Genomic DNA, 24,395 nt, shown 5'->3' with positions numbered 1-24,395 from the left:
TGTAAAATCATGAACGGCGGCCATTTCAATGGCTGCTTCTGAAGGTCACTGGTCCCTCTCCACCCCCTTTTTTTCCCATCTTATTCTTTGATTGCACAGAGACAACTACTTTCACTGACAACTTGTTTTTACTTCATTTTGAAGCTGTGTTTTAAATGAGGGTAGGCCTTAGCCTGGATTTTGTTGGAAGCAGTAACAGATATGTTGAAAAGGTTGAGACAGGTATGTTGAAAAGCATCAGGCGTTTGTGGATCTCTGAAGAAGGTGATTTAGACCAGCGTACATTAAAAGACGTTCAAGATTATTTTCCTGGTAGCCAAAAACTTTCTCTGAAATGTACACGGGAAATCATATCATATATATGTGAGTCGACAGTGAAGAATATAAGCAAGCCTGATAATAAATTTTGTAAATTTTGAAAAGCGATATAAAACCAATGCTACGTATCTTCAGATTATTACATATAATACAATAACACTCTTCTTTGACTTTATTGTTCTTAATTAAACGTTCTTACATGCATGAGAACCCAACACCCCCACCCTCAGTGTCTGATTTTCTTCTGAAATTAGTTCAGGTTCATTTCAAGATAGGCACTGCTATCTCTAGTCATAATGATGTTCATTGTGAGACTGAGTTGAGGGCTTTGGGATCTAACATTGCATTTTCTTCTTTTGGCTTGTTTAGCTTTCTCTTAAGCTTGATCCCAACTCTGAACTACTTGCTCTTCATCCTTATTATTTCAGAGATCAGTGAAACTCTCTAACACATTTTGTGTAAATTACAGTAATACATTCAACCACAAGTTGGCCATAAAATGATCTTTATGGATAGGCTTTGCAATTGGAAAATATTGCAGTGAAGTGTGAGTAGCCTCCATGTCATGTGAAAAATATATGTGCTTTTCTGAATAGTAAGTGCAAGTTTTCTATAACCAAACTAATCTTTAATTTGGCAAAAGTAGTTTTTAGTAGATAGGATGAGGTTGTTTTTATTTTGAACAGTATGTTATTTGTAGTCCTGTTCTGCTGTAGTACTGAGATATTAATGTATTTTAAATAATGTATTTTTTTTATTTTGATTTTAGGAGAATGACATCTTCCTGGGCTGGGAAAAGGGAGCTTACAAGAAATGGGAAAGGGGCCTCTGATCTAACACTAGAGGAAATGAAAAAACAGGCTGCTGTCCAGTGTCTTCGCTCTGCTTCCGATGAAGTAAGTTTGGACTATTTAATAGATTCTTAAGTCTTTATGTCCTTCTTTGTGTTAGATATATTTAGCTTGTAATGATTATCTCTTAATGTCTGGCTTCTTAAAATGCAAGTTCCCCAGGAGTTCTCTGAGAGTTCTCTATTTTTCTTTAGGAAATTATGAAATCTGTGTATGGCAGCAAGATTTCACAAAAGATTCTGTACTATGTAGTGTCATGTTTTCCTTTTTATAAGTCCTCACCTATTCTTGTCAGGGACAGTTGCAATGCACCAGTTTGTGTTGAAATTACCACAAAGCTTTGTATAAAGATATTTCTTAAAATTCTAAATTTACTTTGTGTTGTGTGTGAGCAGCAAGGAATGGAATATTTGGCCAGAAAGCCATCTTGCTTTGTCCATGCTGCATGTGTAATCCAAAATTGCTAAATAAAATGCAATGTATAGTAGCAAATGTTCACTTTCCAGATTACATCACTGAGTGGAAGTGGAGTTGAAGTGCACTGACTGTAGAAGGTGAGGAGAGGTGATGGCAACAGGTTGAAGGAAGATACCAGAGGCAGCAGATACCATGTAGCTCAATGGAAAAGTGGAGAAAGGGAGAGACGTCGAAGGAAGTATTTAAAAAGAAAACATTATCTGTAGCACAGGTCAATGAAAGCTCTCCAGGGAGATTTTTCAGACAGCAGAAATGAGAAAGTCTATCTTTTAGTTTACAGAACTAGAAATAGTCTGATCTGTCACTACTGTGAGAAGAAACTCTACGCCGGCTGTGCAGCTTGGTTGCATTATTGCTCCATACAGCTTCCTAGTCACAGTTTGTGCTTGCGCAAGCATTTGTGTGGCTGTGTGGAGAACTGGATTGGGAAAGTGAATCAGTTTCCTGAGATTAACCTGGTTGGGGTGGAGGAAGTGTTAACCCAGAGAGGTTTCCTGATCAGATTTGTAGCACGGACACTTGGGCCAGTAAGAGCGGGGAAGTTATGTGGCCAAGGATAGTGAAGGAAGTGGGGTTGACTTGTGTCGTCATTCCCACCATCACCACCTTCAGCAGCATTGCCATCATACTTACTGTTCGTGAAGCTACTTGAGCATTTGTTCAGTTACTAAAGTGCTAATTGATTAATTGGGAGTTTTCTGAACTCCCATTTTCCTGTTACTTAGTATCCTAACAAAGTGATACAAAATATAATTTTGTTGGTAATTTGCTCTGCTCTTACAGTTACAGAATATTGAGGTCAGCACTCTGACTACCGTAAAAGTTAATTTAAATATGAAGCAAATATGAAGAAATAATTGCAACAAGTAATGTCTTTCTTGAGGATATGACTATCTTAGTATACTCGTTTTATGAACAGCAAAAAGTAGTAGTCTCATACGTAGACCACAAGAATACTGATGATCGATTTTTAGCTTTATAAATTATTCTCTTGATGCATCTTCACATAGCTGAAAATCAAGGAGCATCACTTAGAACTAGATTTATATCATACAGAGAAATCCAGCTGAAGAGAAAAAGGAAGGAGGTAAATTTATTAATAATCCCTGGCCTGCCTCCACTTGAAATTTTGTATAGTCTAAAATAGAAGAAGAAGGGAAGAAACCCTTCAGCTGGAGTTTTGAAAGCATAAAAAGATGTGTGATCTGAAACACTGAACAAGTAACTTCCTCCTTTGACTCCTGCCTTGTCTGTTTTTTATTGTTCAACATTAACCTATAATCTACAACCTGTAGACTTGTGTTATTTCAGGACTATTTTGACTTCTCTTGCATGCCTAGACAATTCAGCTTGCACATTTGTTGTCTTTAACGAAATTGTAGGTTATAATTTTTTTTAATGTATTTTCAAACACAGGGTGGAACCTTTAAACCTTTTAAAACCAGAAAGTTATTACTTAAAGCTGTTCTGTAGGTAATTCAACACTTGTATTGCATAAGAGAGAAATATAGTTGGTTTTGGGGTTGGTGTTTTTTTTTTTTTTGCCCTGGAGTTGGGGGGAAGGGTGATCCTGCTTTGATGCTAGTGATATTTTAAAGTAACTTTTAAGGTATCTTTTCTTTCTGCTTTTCAAACACATTTCCTATGTTGGCTGGTTTCTGTACTTATGTTTGTGTGCTAATCTGATGGGAATAATCAGTAGTTTTTGGACTGTGAAACATGATGTTACAATACTATTTCTGCTGAGGCATTCAAGCTGCCCCATGCAATGTTCATTATTTCATCTCCACACAAAGATAAAAATACTCTGTTAACTGTAGCCAGAATTGACAATTAGTGGTGTGTGAGTGAGGAGCGTTTATAAAAACTGTTGATACACAAATAAATGCTTTTTTCCAATGCCACTTGAATTTTTTTAAATTGTTTTCTGAATAATCTGAAAATGTAGAGGTTTTTTTGTCAAATAGATAGAAGTTGGATGTGTTCATTAGGATCTTCATAAATATGTCAACTAGCAGCTTTGTTCTCACAGGTTTTTCTTCTTGCAATAGGTCTGGCAGTAGTTCACGTGGGCAGTTCTGGAGCTTGCTTATAGTTTTGCTATCCTTCTGTGATCCTTTTTTTCAAAGTAGGTGAATACAGAAATACCAATATCCTCACACGGATATGGAACACTTGCTCTTGCAGCCTAACCTCTTCTTTCAACCTTAGCATTGGAGCAAAGCAAGCAAGGTTGAGGTAGCTCCATTACTGGGAGCAATCGAAAGAAGTCTTAGTGTATTTAAACTTAAGTATATTTAAATAAAATTGTATTTAAGTGAAATGGTTTACCCTGTGTGTGTCTGTAGAGAGAGTATATATACACACATGTATGTGTACACACACACAAACAAAGAAAAAAAAACAAAATAGGGAGACAATTAAATGAAGATTTTAGGATTCTGCAGTCTGATCTATTTTAGGGGGGAAAATGTGCAGAGGATGAAAGGGTATTGAGGGTTAATAATAACTTTTCTAACCCTCATAGGAAATGACAGATCCAGGTACCATAATTTTGATGTTTATATTTAATTACTTAAACCAGTAACATGTTGAGAAATTGCAGATAGTCTGCCTCCTCCCCGCTACCAGTAATCAAAGGCCCTAAAATTGGGTGATCACTTCAAAAAGATGCTTGATGGGGAGAGGAAGTCATAAAATAGATTAGATGAAAATTGACTTGATAACAGTAAACACTGTTTTGTCAATCTTTCATTTAATGGTTGAAATAAATATTTTGAAATGTTGTCTCTTGCGGATTTTCATTCACATAGTATTCATTCTTAGGGAGTACTTTATTTGGCAGCTTAGTTTTGTTTGAATTCAGTTTTTTGTCTCTTATTTAAAAGAGTAACGCTGTAAAACACTAGTCTGAGACAGAAATCCAAGACTTAGCTATAATTTTATGGTGCAGAAAACAAACATTTGACTTCAAAAAGCCTACGGTTTGATGTTTATTTCTAAAACATTTCCTAAGTTACGGAGTATGACAGGTCAGGGAAGCTGCAGTCTCTTGACTGCTCTGCATCAGTGTGTCTTGCAGCGGCAAAGCATGTTGTGGACTAAGTTCTTCTGTGAGAGGAGGCCTGATTTTGACAGATACTATCTGGTATATGTAAGAATGCAAATTGTTAATGTATGTACGTTCTGAGGACAGTATTTTTTGTGTGACAAGCATTTTGGTGTCTCAAGTTGTCCATATTCGTATGAATCTTTAGCTGCAGATGCTCTTGATGCAGTCAGAAGCAGAGAAAATGTAAGTACGTTGCAACTTGCCAGAAAATGAAGACAGAATGATGGTGAGACCTTTTAAGACAAGTACTTTAATGTAGTAATCAATTGCTATTCTTACTGCAGTTTTAAAGTTTATTTTTTCCAAAACACTTGAATGGAGTATAAATAGCCGTTCAAAGATGTGCTGAAGAATTGTTCAAATTTTAAAAAGCTTGTTAATATTGACCTTGAATAGAGACTTTATCTTAATTTTTATCCTGCTGAATTGTAGAAGAAATTTTAAAATGTTGGTTTGCAATTAACTAGCAAAGTAAAGGTATCCATTCTAATGAAATGTTGGGTAAAAAACCCCAACTGTTTAGGACTGGGAAGTATTTATGTAAAAGTCCTTTGCAGAAAATAAGAAATTTTATCCTGAAATTACTGCCTCAAATTTTAAGTAAAAACAGCTGTTTCTGTCAGCATTACATGACTTTTTTTGGTTAGTGGTTTTGTTGTTGTTGTTGTTTTAATTCCTGTCTGGTACACCTAAAACTATGAAGGTCAGTTTGTTGATGTATAGTTTCTGAGATGCTTGCTTTTTTTTTTTAAAGGCTCCTATTTCTAAAAGTCTGTAAACTATTTTGGATTTTAATAATGAAACTTGTCAGTAACAAGACAGAAAGCAGTATCTTTGAGACTCAGAAGTTTAGTAAAAAAAAGTAAGAGTTTAGAAATTCACCTGTGTTGTATTTCTGCAAGGTGGATACTGTCTGAGCAAGACTGGAATTAGAGGTTACTTGTTGAGACTAATACATGTAAGACTTTCCAGTAGGTATATTTCCTACTAATAATACCGAAATTACTCATGTTGCCTGTCCATTGGTCATAAATCCAAGCTTAATTACCTTTTAACTGACTAGTTTTCTGCTAAAGGTTGCATTGCTCAATAGAGTAAGGAGGTTTTCAGCTGTGTTATTGCAGTTCCTATATAATATAGTTCATTCACCGAACACTTCTAGTATTACATGTGAAATTCCACCCCAAGATGGTGCTAGAGTTTCAGTTAAAGCAATCGGTGTATCTTTATTCCGCTGAACTGTATGAGGACATTTTAAGAATGAGGAGAGGAGACTACTTCATATGTACCTTTCTGCACTGATGAAACCGGATCTCCCGGACTCTTTCCTTCTCTGACTATAGGTGGCTACTTCATGTAAGCTGGTCCACAGCACATGCTGAGACATTGCTAGCGACTAATGCTCTCAAGGCATGTCCTAATGGGGTTCAGGCAATGTGGTCCATTTCTGAACTAACCAGGCTCTCAAAATCTGCTAACTGCCACATGAAACAGTGTACATCATGTTAAAGTAAGAATATCTTGGTTGGTAGATTCCATAATGGATTTTGAAAGAGCGCTGCTCAAATATATTTGACAAAAGCAAACAGTGCCTTCCATCCCACTGTTCTAAGAGGTTACTGCTTGGAGGTAACACTGAAACATAATTAGTGAAACTTCGTAACAGTAATTTCTTTGAAATGCAGTCAGGTGCGGGCACGCTGTTGGGAGCACTGGCTTCGCTTGCTTTGAATTATAAGGGGGGAATATGACCCTTCTGATAATCTGTGTTATCATATGGGAGTACAGGAACAAGTGTGGCTCTAGTGAACTGTGTTGTTAAAAATTTGAAATGGTAATCTTTTATTCTCAAATGTACCTTGCTTTCAGCACAAATTTGAGATGTGTCTACAATAAGATTCTGTTGAAAATTTCTTAGCATTTGTCATCTTTCTTGATCTAAGTGCAGAACTGTCAAACTTTCCATGCAGTTACTACAGTTCTGCACATAAAATTTATTTGAAGAAATAAGCTCCTAACCAACTGATTAATTTGGCCTGATTATGATTCCACATCTGAGCATATTTTTATTGATGGGTTACTCTGGCCAACTATCGTAGTCTCCAAAGATTATGGTATCTGGGTGCCAGTTAGACCAAGGCACTGTTGCATAATCTGTCTTGCACTTGGCAATAGTGATTTGCGGGAACTGAGGCAAAAGGGCTTGTGGAGCCCATAGCGCAGGGACTATATTTCTTTTCTTCTTATGTAGGATGCCAGATTAACTAGATTATTTAAAATTCATTTTAATCACTGGTTGATTTCTACTCTTCTCTGCTTCTTTTATGTAAGCCAATATTAATTAGGTAATACACTGACCACTATGCTGAGGTACCAGGGAATCAGCTAGTAAACGTTAGATGGTTTATTAAGTGATTTAACTTATGCATCTTCGTATAACTAGAAGTGACACGAACAAGGGATGTGTAAAGAAAGTGCCCAATCCTCTTTTGACTTTTTTAAAAATAAGTGAAAAACGTTAGTCAAAAAGCCTTGTAAGGAGGGTAACAAAGTGCTAGGATGAACACTGTTAATGTGAAGATAAAGGACAGCACCAGAATGAAGCAAGTTGTGTAAAAGCCATCTTAACAAATCAGAAAGATGAAATGCTGAAGTTGCTGTTGAAAAGTCTGAATTTATTAAAGCAAAAAATGAAGTTAAGGTTCCAAAACAACCGTAATGCTTCTTAAAGCATATACCCTGACTAGCTCAGTAGTAAGCATTTCTGTGTGTCTGAGGATGATTGTTGAGAATTTTTTTCCAGGAAATGCCAAAACACTTCACAAAACCAGTGAATATTATCTTTCTTCTGGGTTGTATCCAGTTGGCCTTCTGGAAAGGGATATACTAGCTGTTCCTAAAACACACAGCATTATTTAGGAAAGGATTTTAAAATTTTTAAGGAGCTAAGAAGAATTTTAGACAAGATGTATGTTTTGAAAAATAAAATCGAGTTAGGGCTGATGTCACTCAGCTGCTTCTGTAAGAAGGCACCATAGGGTTTTATTGTTTCCAACCAGTCATTGTTTTTCTATGATAATTTAATTTGTATTTGTTTAAGAGAATTTGTATTGGCTCTGTATTATCAAATCCATTGGCTTCAAAAGTTTTCCTTCTTTCTCCATTCGTTTACTAAGTAAGCTATGTGGTACTGAATTTGGCAAACTATATTAGCCTGTGTTTTATAACTTCAGATACCATATAGAAAGTGAAGTGAATTTGCTTTGCCAAGGTAACTGTCACAGACTAAAATAATTACAATAAATCAATTCCTTTTTCATTATGACTTTGGCATTTAAATAATATTCATAGTACCACATACCTGATTTGTCAGGTTACTGAAGCTGCTACCCTGAGTATAATAACTTTAATAGAAGTTGACAAAAGTTTTAATTATTCCAAATTTTGTATGATTTTTCTCTATATAGAAGAAGTATATATTGAACTGGAGAAGTTCTTTGTGGGAGCTTAGTCTACACAGAAATTGCTTCATCACGTTTTTTTGGGCATTTGTTTCTCAGTTTACATCAAGCCAGTAAAAGTAAATTAATGCTTATCTTGTATTTCTTGTATTTAAGTATCTCCCATAGTATAGATCATTTTGTCTTGGAGGCTGAAAGTAGGTGTTTGGTATGATTGAAAGTTATTTCATCTTGCGTGTACTCCCAGTGATAATGGGAGCAAAATGGGGCAAGGCAATTCTCTCACCAGCAGCTTCTCTGATAAGTCAGAGAAGACTCTTTGCATATGCACGTCTTGGACAGAGAAGGCGGCACTATCTTTTATGCCAGAGAAGTCGGTTACAGAGCTCTCCTGAATAATGCCTTGTGTATCATCACAGAACAATGTTATTAGATTATAATTTCCCTTAATTTAGAATAATCATTTTCACCAAAAATTTTAATTGGAGCCCATTATGAATTCCTGTCATACGCACAAGCAGACTTCAATGAATATAGAATCATAGAATCATTAAGGTTGGAAGGGACCTCTAAGATCATCGAGTCCAACCGTCAACCCAACACCACCACGCCCACTAAACCATGTCCCTAAGCGCCTCATCTACCCGTCTTTTAAATCCTTCCAGGGATGGGGACTCAACCACTTCCCTGGGCAGCCTGTTCCAATGTTTAACCACTCTTTCAGTAAAGAAATTTTTCCTCACGTCCAATCTAAACCTCCCCTGGCGCAACTTGAGGCCATTTCCTCTCGTCCTTTCAACAGTTACTTGGGAGAAGAGACCGACACCCACCTCGCTACAACCTCCTTTCAGGTAGTTGTAGAGAGCGATGAGGTCTCCCCTCAGCCTCCTTTTCTCCAGGCTAAACAACCCCAGTTCCCCCAGCCGCTCCTCATAAGACTTGTTCTCCAGACCCTTCACCAGCCTCGTTGCCCTTCTCTGGACACGCTCCAGCACCTCAACGTCCTTCTTGTAGTGAGGTGCCCAAAACTGAACACAGTATTCGAGCCTGTGCGGCCTCACCAGTGCCGAGTACAGGGGAAATACAGGGACTGGCAGAGTACCTACTGAGGAAATTTCAAGTGTCCTGTCTGCATTTCACTTGATGCAGAAAATAACTTTTGCATAATTGGTGGGAACACACTTTAAAAAGTTTCTCCCGTTTCATTGATATCATCGATAAGAACATTTCAGCATCCGCAAGCTGAATTACTGTGATTAAGTGAAATCTCACCACAGCACTGCTTACGAGGATAGCAAGTCTTTTGTGGCTTTGAAGTCAGCATGTTTGTTTATAAGTGATGAATACTAATCAAGAAGAATAGTTTCTAGAGAGGAATTACCCGTTCTTGAGGGGATAACTTTTATCTCAGTGTAGCCTGCTGCGGGAGGGAGCTACAAGAATTACGTTTTAGATAACAGAAGTCAGATTAACTGCTCTAGTAACCTACATTTAGGGATAGTGTGTTCATTTTAAGTTAGTTTGAGCTGGTAGTTGACCTCTTTTATCTAGCATTAGTAAATAATGCTATTACTTTTCTTTCTCGGAATGTGCGGTGTGAAGTAGTGAATTACAGCTCTGAAATCTGAGTCTGATCCTAGGAATGTGATTTACATTTCCTAACGCTGTTTTAGTACAGAAGACAGGACTGAGAGAGTTGCAGAAAAGTATTTTTATCTGCTTGTTGAAGAGCTGTTGCTCTTGTATTGCTTGAGATTGGATTTTTGTGTTATTAAGTCGGTTTGTCTGCTTGGGAATTGATATTCTAAGGTCACACACCTATTGAAGATGACTTGGATCAAGTATTCATGAGCCCCAGAAGAGAAGTTAATAAATAGAATTTGTTTTTCTGACTGGTCCAGTGTCTTTGTTGTAAATCATTATGTATTCAAGTGAAAAGATAAAGATTTAATTATGTTCCCACTACTGAAGGGTCAAAAAGATGTTGTACAAATACATACTCTAGATGTTTCTTAGTGTTATCCGCCTTACTATACTGGAGGAAAATCCCATAATGCAGACTAGAACCTTGTTTTATTCCTTTGAACTCTACCTGGATTGAACACCCCAGGGAGGCTGCTGTTTTGGTGGATTTATTTATTTATTCATTCATTTATTTATTTAGTGATGATCTTGGGGTTAGGGAGTTTTTTTTTTTTTAGTCCTTTTTTTGGTCTTTCTATCTCTTGAGCACCTCTTTTGAGAGTACTTGTAACCAGATGAATTATACTGTATCAGAATGTTAGAAAATGAAAACCTAGACTTTTATCTAGCTCTCATCATCCTACAAAATATAGAAATAGATGTGTGGTTGCAGTGAATCATATTTTGTGCCTTATTCAGTTCACGTGGCTTAACAGCTGATTCATATAGAACAGCTACCTAATCCTGCTCTTGGTGACAGGCTACATGCCAAGAAAACAGTCCTGGTACACTACAGTCAGAGCTTCATCGCTGGCTGGAGAGTCCTATGACCTGTTAAAAGAATGACTTGAAACTATGAATATATTGATTTACTTTAATTTCTCGATTGTTTGAACTTGTATCTGTGAAAGGAGCATCTGTATTCTGCTCTAGCTGATCCTGCTTTGGCAGGGGTTTGGACTGGGTGATCTCTAGAGGTTCTTTCCAACCTAAACAATTCTGTGCATCTTGGAAAGTGAAATGAGGATTTGTTTTAAAAGTATAAGCTAGAAAGCTCTCAAAAACCTAAAAGCAAATGAGTGACTATTTTAGTTGTTAAAGTAAAATGAAGTGTAATGCTTTTGTCTTTTCAAAAAGCCTTAAGAGGAACAAGGAACTTTCCTCATTACCTTACAGGCCTGAAGTAACAAGCCATATTTAGGAAATATTCACAGTACACAGTTCAAACCTCCTGGAGGAAAGCTATTAACTTACCTTAGGCTAGAAGCAAAAAAAAGAAACACCCACAAAACAAAACCCCCCAAAACCAACCCTTCCCTTTGAGTTGTATAATCTGATGGAATTTTTTAGTTTCTGTGTATGTACTTATGGTATGTCAGATGTGGAAAGCTCATTCTAAATACTGGCTATCACAACTTTGTTCTCCTTTTTTTGTCCAGAATTTTTGGCTATTGCAGATGTGCAGATCTGAGGACAAAATATACATTTGCATGGCATTTTTTTGGATGGAAGTATGAGAGCCATAACTAGACATCATTTCTGGGTGACAGGAAGGGGTGAAAGATCAGTGAAAACAAAAAATTTCGCTGGAATATTCTAGGGAATCCTTAGTTCCCTAGAATAACTATGTGAAATAGTAGTGGTGCATGAACATTTGTGATCCAATTCAGGAAAAACTTAATCTCCTGGATGGTGACTGCGCAGTGCTTGTTTGCAACATTCAGAAGTAACCTACTAGCAGAGATGGATGGCAACAAGAATTAAAGTGATTGGTCAAGCGTCTGAGAGGAGCTCATGTTTCACAGCTTCTTACTAAAAACTCTCAGAACATAGAAGCCAGTGCCCACTGTTAACATAGGCAACAGTTTTTAGTGGATCTGAATTTGGTGTACCTAGTATTGTACATGGTTCACAATTAACTAAACTGATTATTTTAAATTTATAAAAATATTTCAGAAGTAACTAAATGTATAGATTTGATATCTTCTGGGAACATTTTCTGCAGCTATGCAGAGGTGTGAATGTATGTACAAAAGCAATTGGGTTGCTTTAAGCTAATGAGTTACTACTTGTCATTTCTGACTGCTCTACTTCCAAAGTAGAGCATGTTAAAAAGATCTTTGATTCAAAGATCTTTGACACTACACACACGCGCATATATATACACACGTATGTAAAAACAAAACAAAACACCACAACATTTTAATATATATATATATAAAAAATGTGTGTGAGCTTTGCTGTTTCATTTTTAATTGCTCTCATTCCACATTATGCAGAACTACATTAATTTGGCTCTGAATAGAGTCATGTTGGTCAGTAAGCAAGACGCTGGCTATTAGAGTCCTGTAACTCCAGCAGTCAGATTGACTGTTCTTGTTCATGCTGGCTGAGTTCAGAAGCTTAATTTATCTGTTAGCACGGTCACTTCTATGCCAGTAACATAACACCTATCCTTTATGTAATCCTTCCCTTGCTTCAGCCAGCTGATGAAAAGCCAAAAAGAATGACTTTTGATGGAACTGGATTTAAGTTAAAGCAGGGGAAGAAAATAGAAATGTGTTGGAAGCAGTAGAACAGAATGAAATGTGTTTTTGTTGTGGAAGAAGTTTTGTTATGTAAAATGAAAAATATGAATTAAAAAAATGATGTGCTGCCCTTTGTAGTTTGAATGAGAGAAAAGGGTTAGTAGAAATCTGGGTCAGTAGTTTAAATAATCTTACAGATAATCATGAGATTTAAGCCTTTTGTGTTGGAATTACAAAAGCAATCGTAATTAGGCACTTCCACGTTGAAAAATGTTTTTAAGGTGCTCCAGTATTTGTACTGTTTGGGGGGGACTGTCTTTAAATTTGAACATAAGCAAAGCAGTTCAGGCAGATCACCTAATTTCGTTAACTGATTGTGTCCTATTGAACCAAGCCAGTGCCTGGAATATCTTACTTTCTGGCAATGGGGTTGCTGCAACTACAATGCATTAACTTAAACAATGAAAAAATACAGTAACTAAATCTTGCATTCAGAGAACAACACTGTCATATACGAAATAATTGCTGAGGCATTCATTACATTAAGTCTGCAGCTTGTTTTTATATACTGCAGTAAGAGGTTGAGCAAGTGGTCTCTAGAGACTTGGCATCCTGCACAGTGGCTTTCCCCCCCCCCCCCCCCCCTTTTTTTTTTTTTTTAAAGCTAGCGCTAGCTGCATCAGCGTGCTATGCAGGACAGCATGCAGTGTGTCAGCTGACTCAAGTATTAGTTTCATGGTACAGGAGGAAATGAAGCGTTTGATTCCAAAAGTTTTCACTTCTTCGGTGTAATGGTGAGCATATTGTTGCCGGTTTGGGGGATTTTTTTGGACATGACGTTATAATTAAGTTAAGGAAGTGAATCTATATTCCTTAAATTTTGAGTCTTTGCTACAGGTGTCCGTTTGATCAGACAGTTCGGAGAGCTAAGCAAAAACAAGGCCAGCTCCTCCTCTGTTGCCCTTTTGGGGGGAGGAGGGGGAGTCAGGAATCGTGTAGGCATAAAGTGACGATTATTATAACTACATAGGTTTGTCCATAATACTGTGCTGCTTGGTTCTTTCTAAACAATTTAATTTGTGTTGGTAAATATACTGATATAGAAGATACCTTCTAAAGTTTAATATTGCTAAGTCATCCTCAGTTAAGTATGTGGCATAAAGGTTTATATTTAGCACTTCAGTGCAGCAATGCAGTTAGGAATCGAAAATTGCTTTCTCACTTGACTGCAAATAATTAAAATTTAGAAGTTAGCATAAAAGTCATTGCTTCAGTATATGATTTTTCAAGTGTGTGTTTCTGACAGAAATAAGCTAGTTTCACTGTATAAATTAGTATTCCCTTTTGTGTAATATTTTCTTGTGATTTAGCAACGTGTATTCACATTTCTCAGCCATTTCTAGCCCGTAATCAGGAGAGAGGAGAAACTCTTAGATCTTGGAAAAATGAAATCTTTATAGCACCGTGGTGACACAGCAAATCAAACTCTTCTTTCTGCTTTTCTGTAACTTGATATTTGATCTGCCGTTACCTTTGGAGAGAATGCATATTTCATGACTATATGCACACAAGATCATGTCAAATTCAGAAGATGAGATAATTTTGGAGGAGGTTTGTATACGTCTCAGAATCTCCAAGTATGATGGGGACAAGATGCTGGAGTTGTTACTGAGGAAACTCTGCACAGGATACAAGAAGCTGCACAGTTCTGCCTCATTACCCTTCCCAGCTGTATGGCAACGTGCAGGGGAATTCTTGCATCCTCCTCACTTGTTTGGGATTGCTGCCTTTAGCTGTGATTCCAGCCTTCTGTTTGCAGTTATGGAAAGTGCAAAGTGTAATCTCCAAGCATGATCCCTGAGCATCGAAATACAAAGAACACGAATATCTACATGGTACCCACCTCACCTAGTTTTCCTTCCAACAGGAATGGTCATTTCAGGCTGTAGGTTGGTATTTAGTATTTCGCTGACTGGAATTCAACTGTTATTCCATTAGAATAGCACAGGGTTTTCTCCTGTGGGCCAGTTGGTAGTATATTGTACCGTTTTGTGTGTGTGTGTGTTTATTTTTCAGTATTTTGCTGTTCTGGTGCTGTTGCTTCATCTAGAACTGCTTGCAAGTCTAGGCAGATAGTAAAAGCAGAAGCACGTGAGACTAACACTGAGATAGGATTTAAAAGGGAGCTTGAGTGTATGGAAGTTTTATGTGGAGGAATATAGGAGGAAAATAGAGGCTTACAGGGAAGATGTTTATTTTTCCCTCTGCTCTCCTGAGGAAACAACACAATGTTTATAAAGAAAAAAACTAGGCATTGTAAACTGGCAAAACTATGGGTTAAGTTTTGCATGAAGATACTGTGGAAGCATTTCTTCTCCCTCACTGCCATCTATACGTATATGTCTTCATACTGTTCTCCTTTTCACCTTCACTCCTGATTTTCTGTATCCTTTTAACAGTCCCTTTCTCACAGCTATAAATTGTGCAACCAAAAGTGTCAGGCATAGCTTTTTAAAATGCATCTTAGTGATCAGTTGATTCTTGAACTTTTATCCTGAGACTCTCAGCTAAATCCTAAGTGATATAGTGCTGTAAATGTGACAGTGCAGAGTTTGCAAAACCTTGGATATACAATAATGCGTGACTTGTAGTTTGAAACCTCTGTGTGAATGTATCTATGTGTTTCCTGGAATCATTTTGACCTCTAATTAATGTATTTATAGGAATGGATTTATACCTAGTAATAATTTTTGTTGCTTTTTAATGCGTAGTTACCATGCAAAAAGAAAAATATGTCTGCTAAGATATGTTTACTGTATTGATGTCTTCCTATACAATTAATATTTTTTTTTAGTAAGTTATGTTTTTCTTTTTTTTTTTTCTTTCTTCCCCCCCCCCGTGGTTTTGTTGTTGTGCAGAGCTCTGGGATTGAAACGTTAGTGGAGGAGCTTTGCTCCAGACTGAAAGACCTTCAGAGTAAGCAAGGTGAGGAATAAATCTTTAAACTTCTGAGGCCATATATTGTATTTATCAACTGTGTAACATTCTGAGACGTGGGAGGGGGGAGCAGGCTGTTAATTCAGTAGCTTTTAATACAGGCCATGCAATTTTAAAATACATTTGAATAATTTCATTCAAATAGTTTAAGCAATTCTGTACTAGTATGCTTTGTTTACCTAGGAAATAGCCATTCACAAATGGAGTTTTCCTCATGAAAAGCTATAACTGTTCAAATCCAGCTATACCTGCTTTTTTAGTAAATATTCCATATTCGGCATCCCCTTCCCCACCAAAAGAAATCAAAAGAAAGTCGGCTTGATTCTGTTAATTTTGTGTACTGATACTTGCAAAGAGTAGATTGGCCTCAAAATTGTTATATACTAGCTATTCCTCTGAAAAGCATCCAAGTAGCCATCACAGAGAGGTGTGCTTAAAATTTCTGGGCTTTAGGGAAATGATAACGGGGACTTTATGTTGTCAGGCTTAGGGCAGGGAGCATAATATAAAATTGTGGTATCGCCAATGAAAGTTCATCGCGCATAAATGTTTCTTCAGGCACATAGCAGCAGCCTTCGACACTTAGGGTAAAATTAATATGCTTATCATGTAGCATAAATAGCAATAAATAAGGGATAAGTATTTACCTGCTTAAAGCATGATTTTAGCTGTTTCCATTCCCCTTTTCTGTTTTTAAACAGTGATTACTAGTCAGCTCTTAGTATTTCATAGTGCTATGCTGTGATGCTTTCTTACTGAGCCAAGATGATGTTGACCATTTATTTTGGAAAAAAAGTAAAATCAGGGTATCTCACAGCATTTTTTTGCTATTTTACAGATTTTAATATAAAGAACCAGAAATCTTTAGAGTCACCTCTCACACAGGAAATTTGCCTTTACATCCACCCAAAGCACAGCAACTACTGCAGGGGTACTTTGTTTTAGTGAAATACTGAGAAGTTAGATGCAACCATTCATAAAAATATTCAGTTAAATAGTTGATTTTTTTAAAAAATCTTTTTTTATATGTAGCAATGCAAGGAGATAAGGATTTGGATATAAAATAACTAAAAATCTCCTAGTCTCCTAGTGGGAAGTCTCCTAGGAAGTCTCCTAGTGGGGGCATTGCTAACCATGAAGTTGCATGCAGCTGCTAGCCAGTCATGTTTGGTGAAAATTGCAGGGCTTAACGAGACAACCGTGGAAAACTTGAATCTTGAGTGGTAACTTGTAATTTCTTTATGTATAATAACCAGTCTATAAATTGTTCTGTTATTTACAGTGTTTTATGGAAATTTACTACTATTACAGGTATACATCCTGATGCTTTTGTTAAATATTGTTATAAAATACACTGGCATTTTTAATTTTTCTATTAAGCATTTGGAATTTTCTTCCAAAACAGAGGAGAAGATTCACAAAAAGTTAGAAGGCTCTTTGTCTCCTGAGACTGATTTATCTCCCACAGCAAAGGATCAAGTAGAAATGTATGCATTTTTTATTATTATTATCTGAGATGCTTTTCTCTTTTCTCCTTTTACTCCCATATTTTAACACCGTGAAGTTAACTTAGTGGGGAATCTGGAGTTTTGTGGATATTAAGAAATGCATTTTTTTCCTGCCATCTTCTTTTGTTAATCTTATGTATTTAAATATGAGCATTTGGTGTACCGTGGGCTAGTTTAATTTCTGGCAAAATCCTGGCTGCTTTCTTTTGACTATATGCAGAACTCAAACCATACTGTATTTTAGTTTCCTTAAGACCAAGTCAACTAGACAAATTAAAAGCCTTTAAAACAGTATTAATTGACACGTTAGACTTGCAGGGAGAGAATCAGCTTCCTGGGTTCATAGAATCATAGAATGGTTTGGGTTGGAAGGGACCTCTAAAGGTTATCTAGTCCAACCCCCCTGCCATGGGCAGGGACATCTTCAACTAGATCAGGTTGCTCAGAGCCCCGTCCAACCTGACCTGGAATGTTTCCAGGGATGGGGCATCCACCACCTCTCTGGGCAACCTGTGCCAGTGTTTCACCACCCTCAGTGTAAAAAATTTCTTCCTTATATCCAGTGTAAATACACCCTCTTTTAGTTTAAAACCGTTACCCCTTGTCCGATCTTGTCCAGAACTCTGTCTTCTGTTGCAGAAATGGTAAACTGAAGCTCTTTTATAACCTTTAAACTCTTTATAACCAAAGTGGTCTGCTAGTTACCACATACCTGAGTCCAGTGTTTACTGAAGTACCCAGGAGTTTTATCATTGACTTCTCTTGGAGATACGACTGATTCTGTATCTCTTAATAATAACCATTGGTAGCAACAGTCTAGTAGAGTTGTTGCTAAATGGATGCTACTTCTTCAGGGAACCCATTGTGCTAATGTACATTTAACTTAACTGACTTCTGAATGTCTTCTAATAGTTTTTCATTGAAATACATGCAATTTGGTATAAACCTCTTTACTGTCAAACACATACTACTTTAAACGTTGCAGAAAAACGTATTTTAATTTTGTCCCTGTTGCACAAAGCTGTTAAGCATCTTAAACTACTCAAGAACTAATCTTTTTTTGCAATACCTTTTTCTTAATAACTGGACAGTCAAACTATGTAGAACTTAACAGATAGTGTCTCGTTTCAGAAAGGAGAATTTAAAAAACTGAAATTCAGGACTGAACTTACTGAAATTCAGGACTTCTGCATTTATACTCTAAATCAAACATGTTTAAGATGACTCTAGTAAATTGCTACATTATCTAATAAATCTGGAGTCAGGCCTTCACTGTTTTAAGCATCCACAATTTCTGTCTACAGTGAAGTTTAGTACTCCCTAAAAATGGGATTGTTTTACTTGGCAGTATATTTTTAAACATACATCAATATAAGCACTTTTAAAGCTTATCTTAATCTCTCCTTTGTTATCATTCAGATAAACAGTGCAATGAGTGGCATGTGCATCTGTAGAACAACTAGGTTTTTTTTTCAATTAGATTGGTAGTGTTTTGATGTGTTTTTAGTAATACTTTCTGATCTTAATGCCTGTCTGAAGTTCTACGATCTGAATGCCACCTTTTTGTTTTGTTTTCAGGTACTATGAAGCATTTCCTCCTCTTTCTGAAAAGCCAGTTTGCCTGCAGGAAATTATGACTGTATGGAATAAATCCAAAGTATGCTCTTACTCTAGCTCCTCATCTTCATCCACTGCTCCACCAACTAGCACGGATACATCTTCTCCAAAGGACTGCAATAGCGAAAGTGAAGTAACTAAAGACAGAAGTAATAAAGTATCTGCCACTGTACAGGAAAGAACCCAGCAGAAGAAAAGTAAAAATGAGAAAGAAAACAAGTTTAGTAACAACACTGTTGAAGAGAAGCCTGTTTTGTACAAAAAGCAAGTCCGACATAAGTCTGAGGGAAAGATGCGTCCTCGCTCCTGGTCATCTGGATCCAGTGAGGCTGGCTCAAGTTCTAGTGGTAATCAAGGTGAATACAAGGCATCAATGAAATGTATTAAAGTAAGACACAAAACAAGAGAGGTTCGAAATAAAAAAGGGCGCAATGGGCAAAGCAGGCTTTCAGTGAAATCTGGTGAAAAGGCTGATAGAAAAGTCCACAGCGGAAGCAGTAGCAGCAGTAGCAGCGGGTCCATCAAACAGCTGTGCAAAAGAGGTAAAAGGCCATTAAAAGAAATTGGAAGAAAAGAAGCTGGCGGTAGCGATGGAAAAGATTTGTATTTAGACAGCAGAAATGAAAAGGAATATAAAGAAGAACCCTTGTGGTATACTGAGCCGATTACAGAGTACTTTGTTCCTCTTAGCAGAAAAAGCAAGCTGGAGACTACATACCGCAACAGAGAAGATGTATGTGGCGTAACATCAGAGGCTGTAGAAGAGTTGTCTGAATCAGTGCACGGTCTTTGTATTAGCAACAATAATATTCATAAAACATACCTCGCAGCAGGTACTTTCATCGATGGTCACTTTGTAGAAATGCCTGCAGTTCTAAATGAGGATATTGACCTCGCTGGGACCTCAATATGTTCTCAACCGGAGGACGACAAATATTTAGATGATGTTCATCTGTCAGAACTAACACACTTCTATGAAGTGGATATTGATCAATCCATGTTGGATCCTGGTGCCTCAGATACGATGCAAGGGGAGAGTCGGATTTTAAATATGATTCGACAAAAGAGTAAAGAAAAAACTGATTTTGAGGCAGAATGTTGCATAGTGTTAGATGGAATGGAGTTGCAAGGGGAAAGTGCAATATGGACAGATTCGACCAGCTCTGTTGGTGCTGAAGGGTGGTTCTTGCAAGACCTTAGTAATTTAGCTCAATTTTGGGAGTGCTGTTCATCTTCTAGTTCTGGTGATGCAGATGGGGAAAGTTTTGGAGGAGATTCTCCAATCAGATTCTCCCCCATCTTAGACAGCACAATGCTTAATTCACACATGCTTGCTGGCAATCAAGAGCTCTTTTCAGATATTAATGAAGGGTCTGGTATAAACTCTTGTTTTTCAGTGTTTGAAGTGCAATGCAGTAACTCTGTTTTACCATTTTCTTTTGAAACACTCAACTTGGGAAATGAAAATGCAGATTCTAGTAGCACTGCTAATATTCTTGGGAAAACACAGTCTAGATTGCTAATATGGACCAAAAATAGTGCCTTTGATGAAAATGAACACTGTTCCAATCTTTCAACAAGAACCTGTAGTCCATGGTCACACTCAGAAGAAACACGTTCAGACAATGAGACTTTAAATATTCCATATGAAGAATCCACGCAATTTAATGCAGAAGATATTAATTATGTAGTTCCTAGAGTGTCTTCGAGTTATGTAGATGAAGAAATTCTAGATTTTTTGCCAGAAGAAACCTGCCAGCAACAAGCTAGAACTTTAGGAGAAATGCCCACTTTGATTTTCAAAAAAAAATCTAAGCTAGAATCTGTCTGTGGTATTCAGCTAGAACAAAAAGCAGAAAGTAAAGACTATGAAACTACACAAGGGTGTAGTGAAAGCAGTCCACATGGAGATGGCTACAGCTCAGGGGTTATTAAAGATATTTGGACAAATATGACAGACAGAAATTCTGCAGCAATGGTAGAAATAGAAGGAATAGAAGATGAATTGTTTTCAACTGATGTAAATAACTATTGCTGCTGTTTGGATACAGAAGCAAAAGTTGAAACCCTCCAGGAGCCCAATAAAGCAGTGCAGAGATCAGAATATCATCTTTGGGAAGGTCAAAAGGAGAATTTAGAGAAGAGAGCCTTTGTCTCAAATGATTTATCAAAAGTAGATGGTGGTGACTATACTACACCATCAAAACCTTGGGATGTTAACCAGGATAAAGAAAACTCATTTATACTTGGTGGTGTGTATGGGGAGCTCAAAACATTTAACAGTGATGGAGAATGGGCAGTGGTGCCACCTAGTCACTCAAAAGGGAGCTTATTACAATGTGCAGCTTCTGATGTAGTGACAATAGCTGGTACAGATGTCTTTATGACTCCAGGTAATAGCTTTGCCCCTGGTCATAGGCAATTATGGAGGCCGTTTGTATCATTTGAACAGAATGAGCAATCAAAGAATGGAGATAATGGATTAAATAAGGGTTTTTCTTTTATCTTCCATGAAGACTTACTGGGAGCTTGTGGTAACTTTCAAGTTGAAGAACCAGGGCTTGAATACTCATTCTCTTCCTTTGACCTGAACAATCCATTTTCACAAGTTCTTCATGTAGAGTGTTCGTTTGAGCCAGAAGGAATTGCATCTTTCAGCCCTAGTTTTAAACCTAAGTCAATTCTGTGCTCTGATTCAGACAGTGAGGTTTTACACCCCAGGATATGTGGTGTTGATCGAACGCAGTACAGGGCTATACGGATTTCTCCAAGGACTCACTTTCGCCCGATTTCTGCATCTGAACTTTCTCCAGGTGGTGGAAGTGAGTCAGAATTTGAGTCAGAAAAAGATGAGGGAGGTATTGCTGTCCCTTCTCAAGTAGATGTATTTGAGGATCCACAAGCAGATCTCAAACCTCTGGAAGAAGATGCAGAAAAAGAAGGGCATTATTATGGAAAATCAGAGCTTGAATCTGGAAAATTCCTTCCCAGATTAAAAAAGTCTGGAATGGAGAAGAGTGCACAAACATCATTGGATTCCCAAGAAGAGTCGGCTGGGATGTTGCCAGTAGGAAACCAAGATCCCTGTTTAGAATGCAGTATGAAAGAATCTCTAGATGGGAGGGCGATGGAGAGCTCTAAAGTAAACTGCAGAATAGTGGAGCCACATGAGGAGACTAGCAGGTTTTGCAGTTGTAAAGCAGGGTGCCATTTCCCCACGTACGAGGATAATCCTGTTTCTTCAGGAGAGCTTGAAGAGGTATGTGGATATATAAAATTATGGAATTTGCAGCTGGCAGCTGATAACCAGCAATTTGTCATGTGACAGTTCAATTTAAATGTTTGTAATTGTATAGTTCTCTAGAAGAATACAGTTTTGTAGAAACACTGGAGGTTCCATCTGAATGTAAGGAAAAACTTTTTTACTGTAAGGGTGACCTAGCGCTGGCACAGGTTGCCCAGGAAGGTTGTAGAGTCTCCATCCTTGGAGATATTCAAAAGACATCTGGACGTGGTCCTGGGCAACCTCCTAGGTGGCCTAGCTTGAGCAGGGGGAGCTGGACGTGATGACCACCAGAGTTACCCTTGAACCTCAATCATTCTGTGATTCTGTGAAAAAGTAACCATCTTCAGGCATTACGGTGTCATCTTGCATACCTTTAGAAATATACACGTGTACACTCTTGTGACTTTAAAATGTTTACCTTAGGTTTTTAGCTGATCTGATTTACATATGTTAAAATGTACATAAAGTTTGAGTAACGAGATATTACTGATTTTGATTCAAATCTATTTTAAAATTTTGAAGAGGAAGATCTGAAGTCAGACTTTGCAATATGAATGATAGCTACTTCCAAGTAGAAGAATTTGGAGTTGAATTATTGGATGTATACTTCAGGAAAGAAGGGTTTATAGAAAGGCTTAATTGTCTGGAAATTAAACTGTTCTCTCATCAGTGTAGACACAAAAAGAAATAAAACATGGACACAAAATATCCATCACCACCACAGTACTGTAAGGAGGCCTAACTATAACTATGGGTTAAGCTCAGAGTTTTCTTTTAGGTCATTGTAGCCATAGGTTAAGTAATGATCAAGAGCAGAAATCCCTTCCAGCCAAAAATACCCAAGTTGTTCTTGCTGTGAGCTCCCTCTGCTCTTGTGAAGAAACATTTGACCAGCAAAATGAAGGTCCTTGAATGTGTCCAGAGGAGAGCAACAAAGCTGGTGAAAGGGCTGGAAGGAACGTGCTATGAGGAGCGGCCAAGGACTTTGGGCTTGTCTAGTTTGGAGAAGAGGAGGCTGAGGGGCGACCTCACTGCTCTCTACAGCTTCCTGAGGAGGGGAAGTGGAGAGGGAGGTGCTGAGCTCTTCTCCCTGGGATCCAGCGACAGGACACGTGGGAATGGTTCAAAGCTGTGCCAGGAGAGGTTTAAAGCGGACATCAGGAAGCATTTCTTTACCGAGAGGGTGGTCAAACACTGAGACAGGCTTCCCAGAGAGGTGGTTGATGCCCCAAGCCTGTCAGTGTTTAAGAGGCATTTGGACAATGCCCTTAACAGCATGCTTTAACTTTTGGTCAGCCCTGAAGTGGTCAGGCAGTTGGACTAGATGGTCGTTGTAGGTCCCTTCCAACTGAAATAGTCTATTCTAGCCTATTCTAAAATAATTTAGTTGTGCGGCCAGCCCAGAGATGTTGTCTGGATACTTATAATTTGCATCTTACATTTTCTTTTCCTCTTCAGCCTCCTCTTCCACATACTCGGCAGTTGTAGTATCTACATTAGGAGGGAATTTTTTTCATTTTCAGCTGAAGAGTTGCACTCAGCTTGTGTTGTGCGATTGTATACTCCTCAATTACAAGTTTGAAACACTAATTCATGTATGGGGAAGCTAACCTTTTTCTTGCTAAAACTAAAGCTAACCTTTTTTTGAACAAAATTAGAGTTCCTTATTTTCCTTCTTCCCCATTTGTTTCTCCTTTCACCTTCCTTTTTATTAATTGCTATTGCAGCTTCTTTTCACAGTGTCAATAAGTTGATGTCTGCTGGTTGCACAAGAGAATCAAATTTGTGACTTTTCCAGGCCCTTTCTAGATATCTTGGTTCCTGCTGCTCTGTTAAGTTAACAGCGATGAAGTGGCTCAAAATCTTTTCTAGAGTCTGGGGAGTTTCTGGGTTTGTGTCAGGCCTTGCAAAAAGAGTCACCAAAAAAAGTAATAAACTTAGACTGCAAGTCAGAACAGATTCTGGAATTACCTTTTACCAGGAGTAAGCAGAATCTGACTTCATCATGCAGTAGGACATAATGAATGACCAAATGGTATAATACAGTTATTTGTGACAGCAAGAGTCTAAAGTTCCTTCCAGCCCTTTTCAGATCTCCTTTCTGCATGTTTAGTGCTCCATGAGGATGTTTATTCTCATCTTCACTTCAGCCACTTACCCATTCAAGAAAGTAGTAAGTGTCTGGTATAAAATAAGTTTACAGTGGTTCCATAGTTTATGGTAGCTATGAGGCTTGAAAAAAAAACTTTGGTACTGAATAGTGCTCAGAAAGCTCTGGTATTTTATTTTCTTTAAGTTCCTTAGTGCAAGAGGAAAACTAACTGCTTCCCTTGCTCAGGTTGCATGATTTTGTAGGCATTTTCATAGCTTCAAAATTATAAGCCACTAAGAAGTACAAAGGGCCAACAACCATCTCAGCAGTCTAGACTCCAATTTGGTTTGCAATTAAGCTCTTCCTAGGGGGCTTGAGGAGCCTGATTACAACCTAAACTCAGAAAGACTGGGTTAACTAGCCCTCCTGTATCTAGCATCTGTCAAGAGGATGTGTGCACACTCT

At 37.7% G+C, this 24,395-nt stretch overlaps 1 protein-coding gene across 1 annotated transcript in view; it reads left to right on the top strand.

Annotated features, from left to right (window-relative positions):
- KIAA0232 (KIAA0232 ortholog) overlaps positions 1–24,395 on the top strand; it is a 53,686-nt gene that overhangs the window by 15,216 nt on the left and 14,075 nt on the right. Inside the window, 5 exon segments of the mRNA XM_009328838.1 lie at positions 1,088–1,134; positions 1,136–1,214; positions 15,349–15,415; positions 16,833–16,914; positions 18,514–21,811. Coding sequence (XP_009327113.1) covers positions 1,088–1,134; positions 1,136–1,214; positions 15,349–15,415; positions 16,833–16,914; positions 18,514–21,811 — 3,573 coding nt within the window.

Source organism: Pygoscelis adeliae, unplaced genomic scaffold (assembly GCF_000699105.1).
Source record: "Pygoscelis adeliae isolate BGI_AS28 unplaced genomic scaffold, ASM69910v1 Scaffold66, whole genome shotgun sequence".
NCBI lineage: Eukaryota > Metazoa > Chordata > Aves > Sphenisciformes > Spheniscidae > Pygoscelis > Pygoscelis adeliae.
The sequence above is the reverse complement of the archived record's forward strand: the minus strand, read 5'-3'. Positions and strand labels throughout refer to the sequence as shown.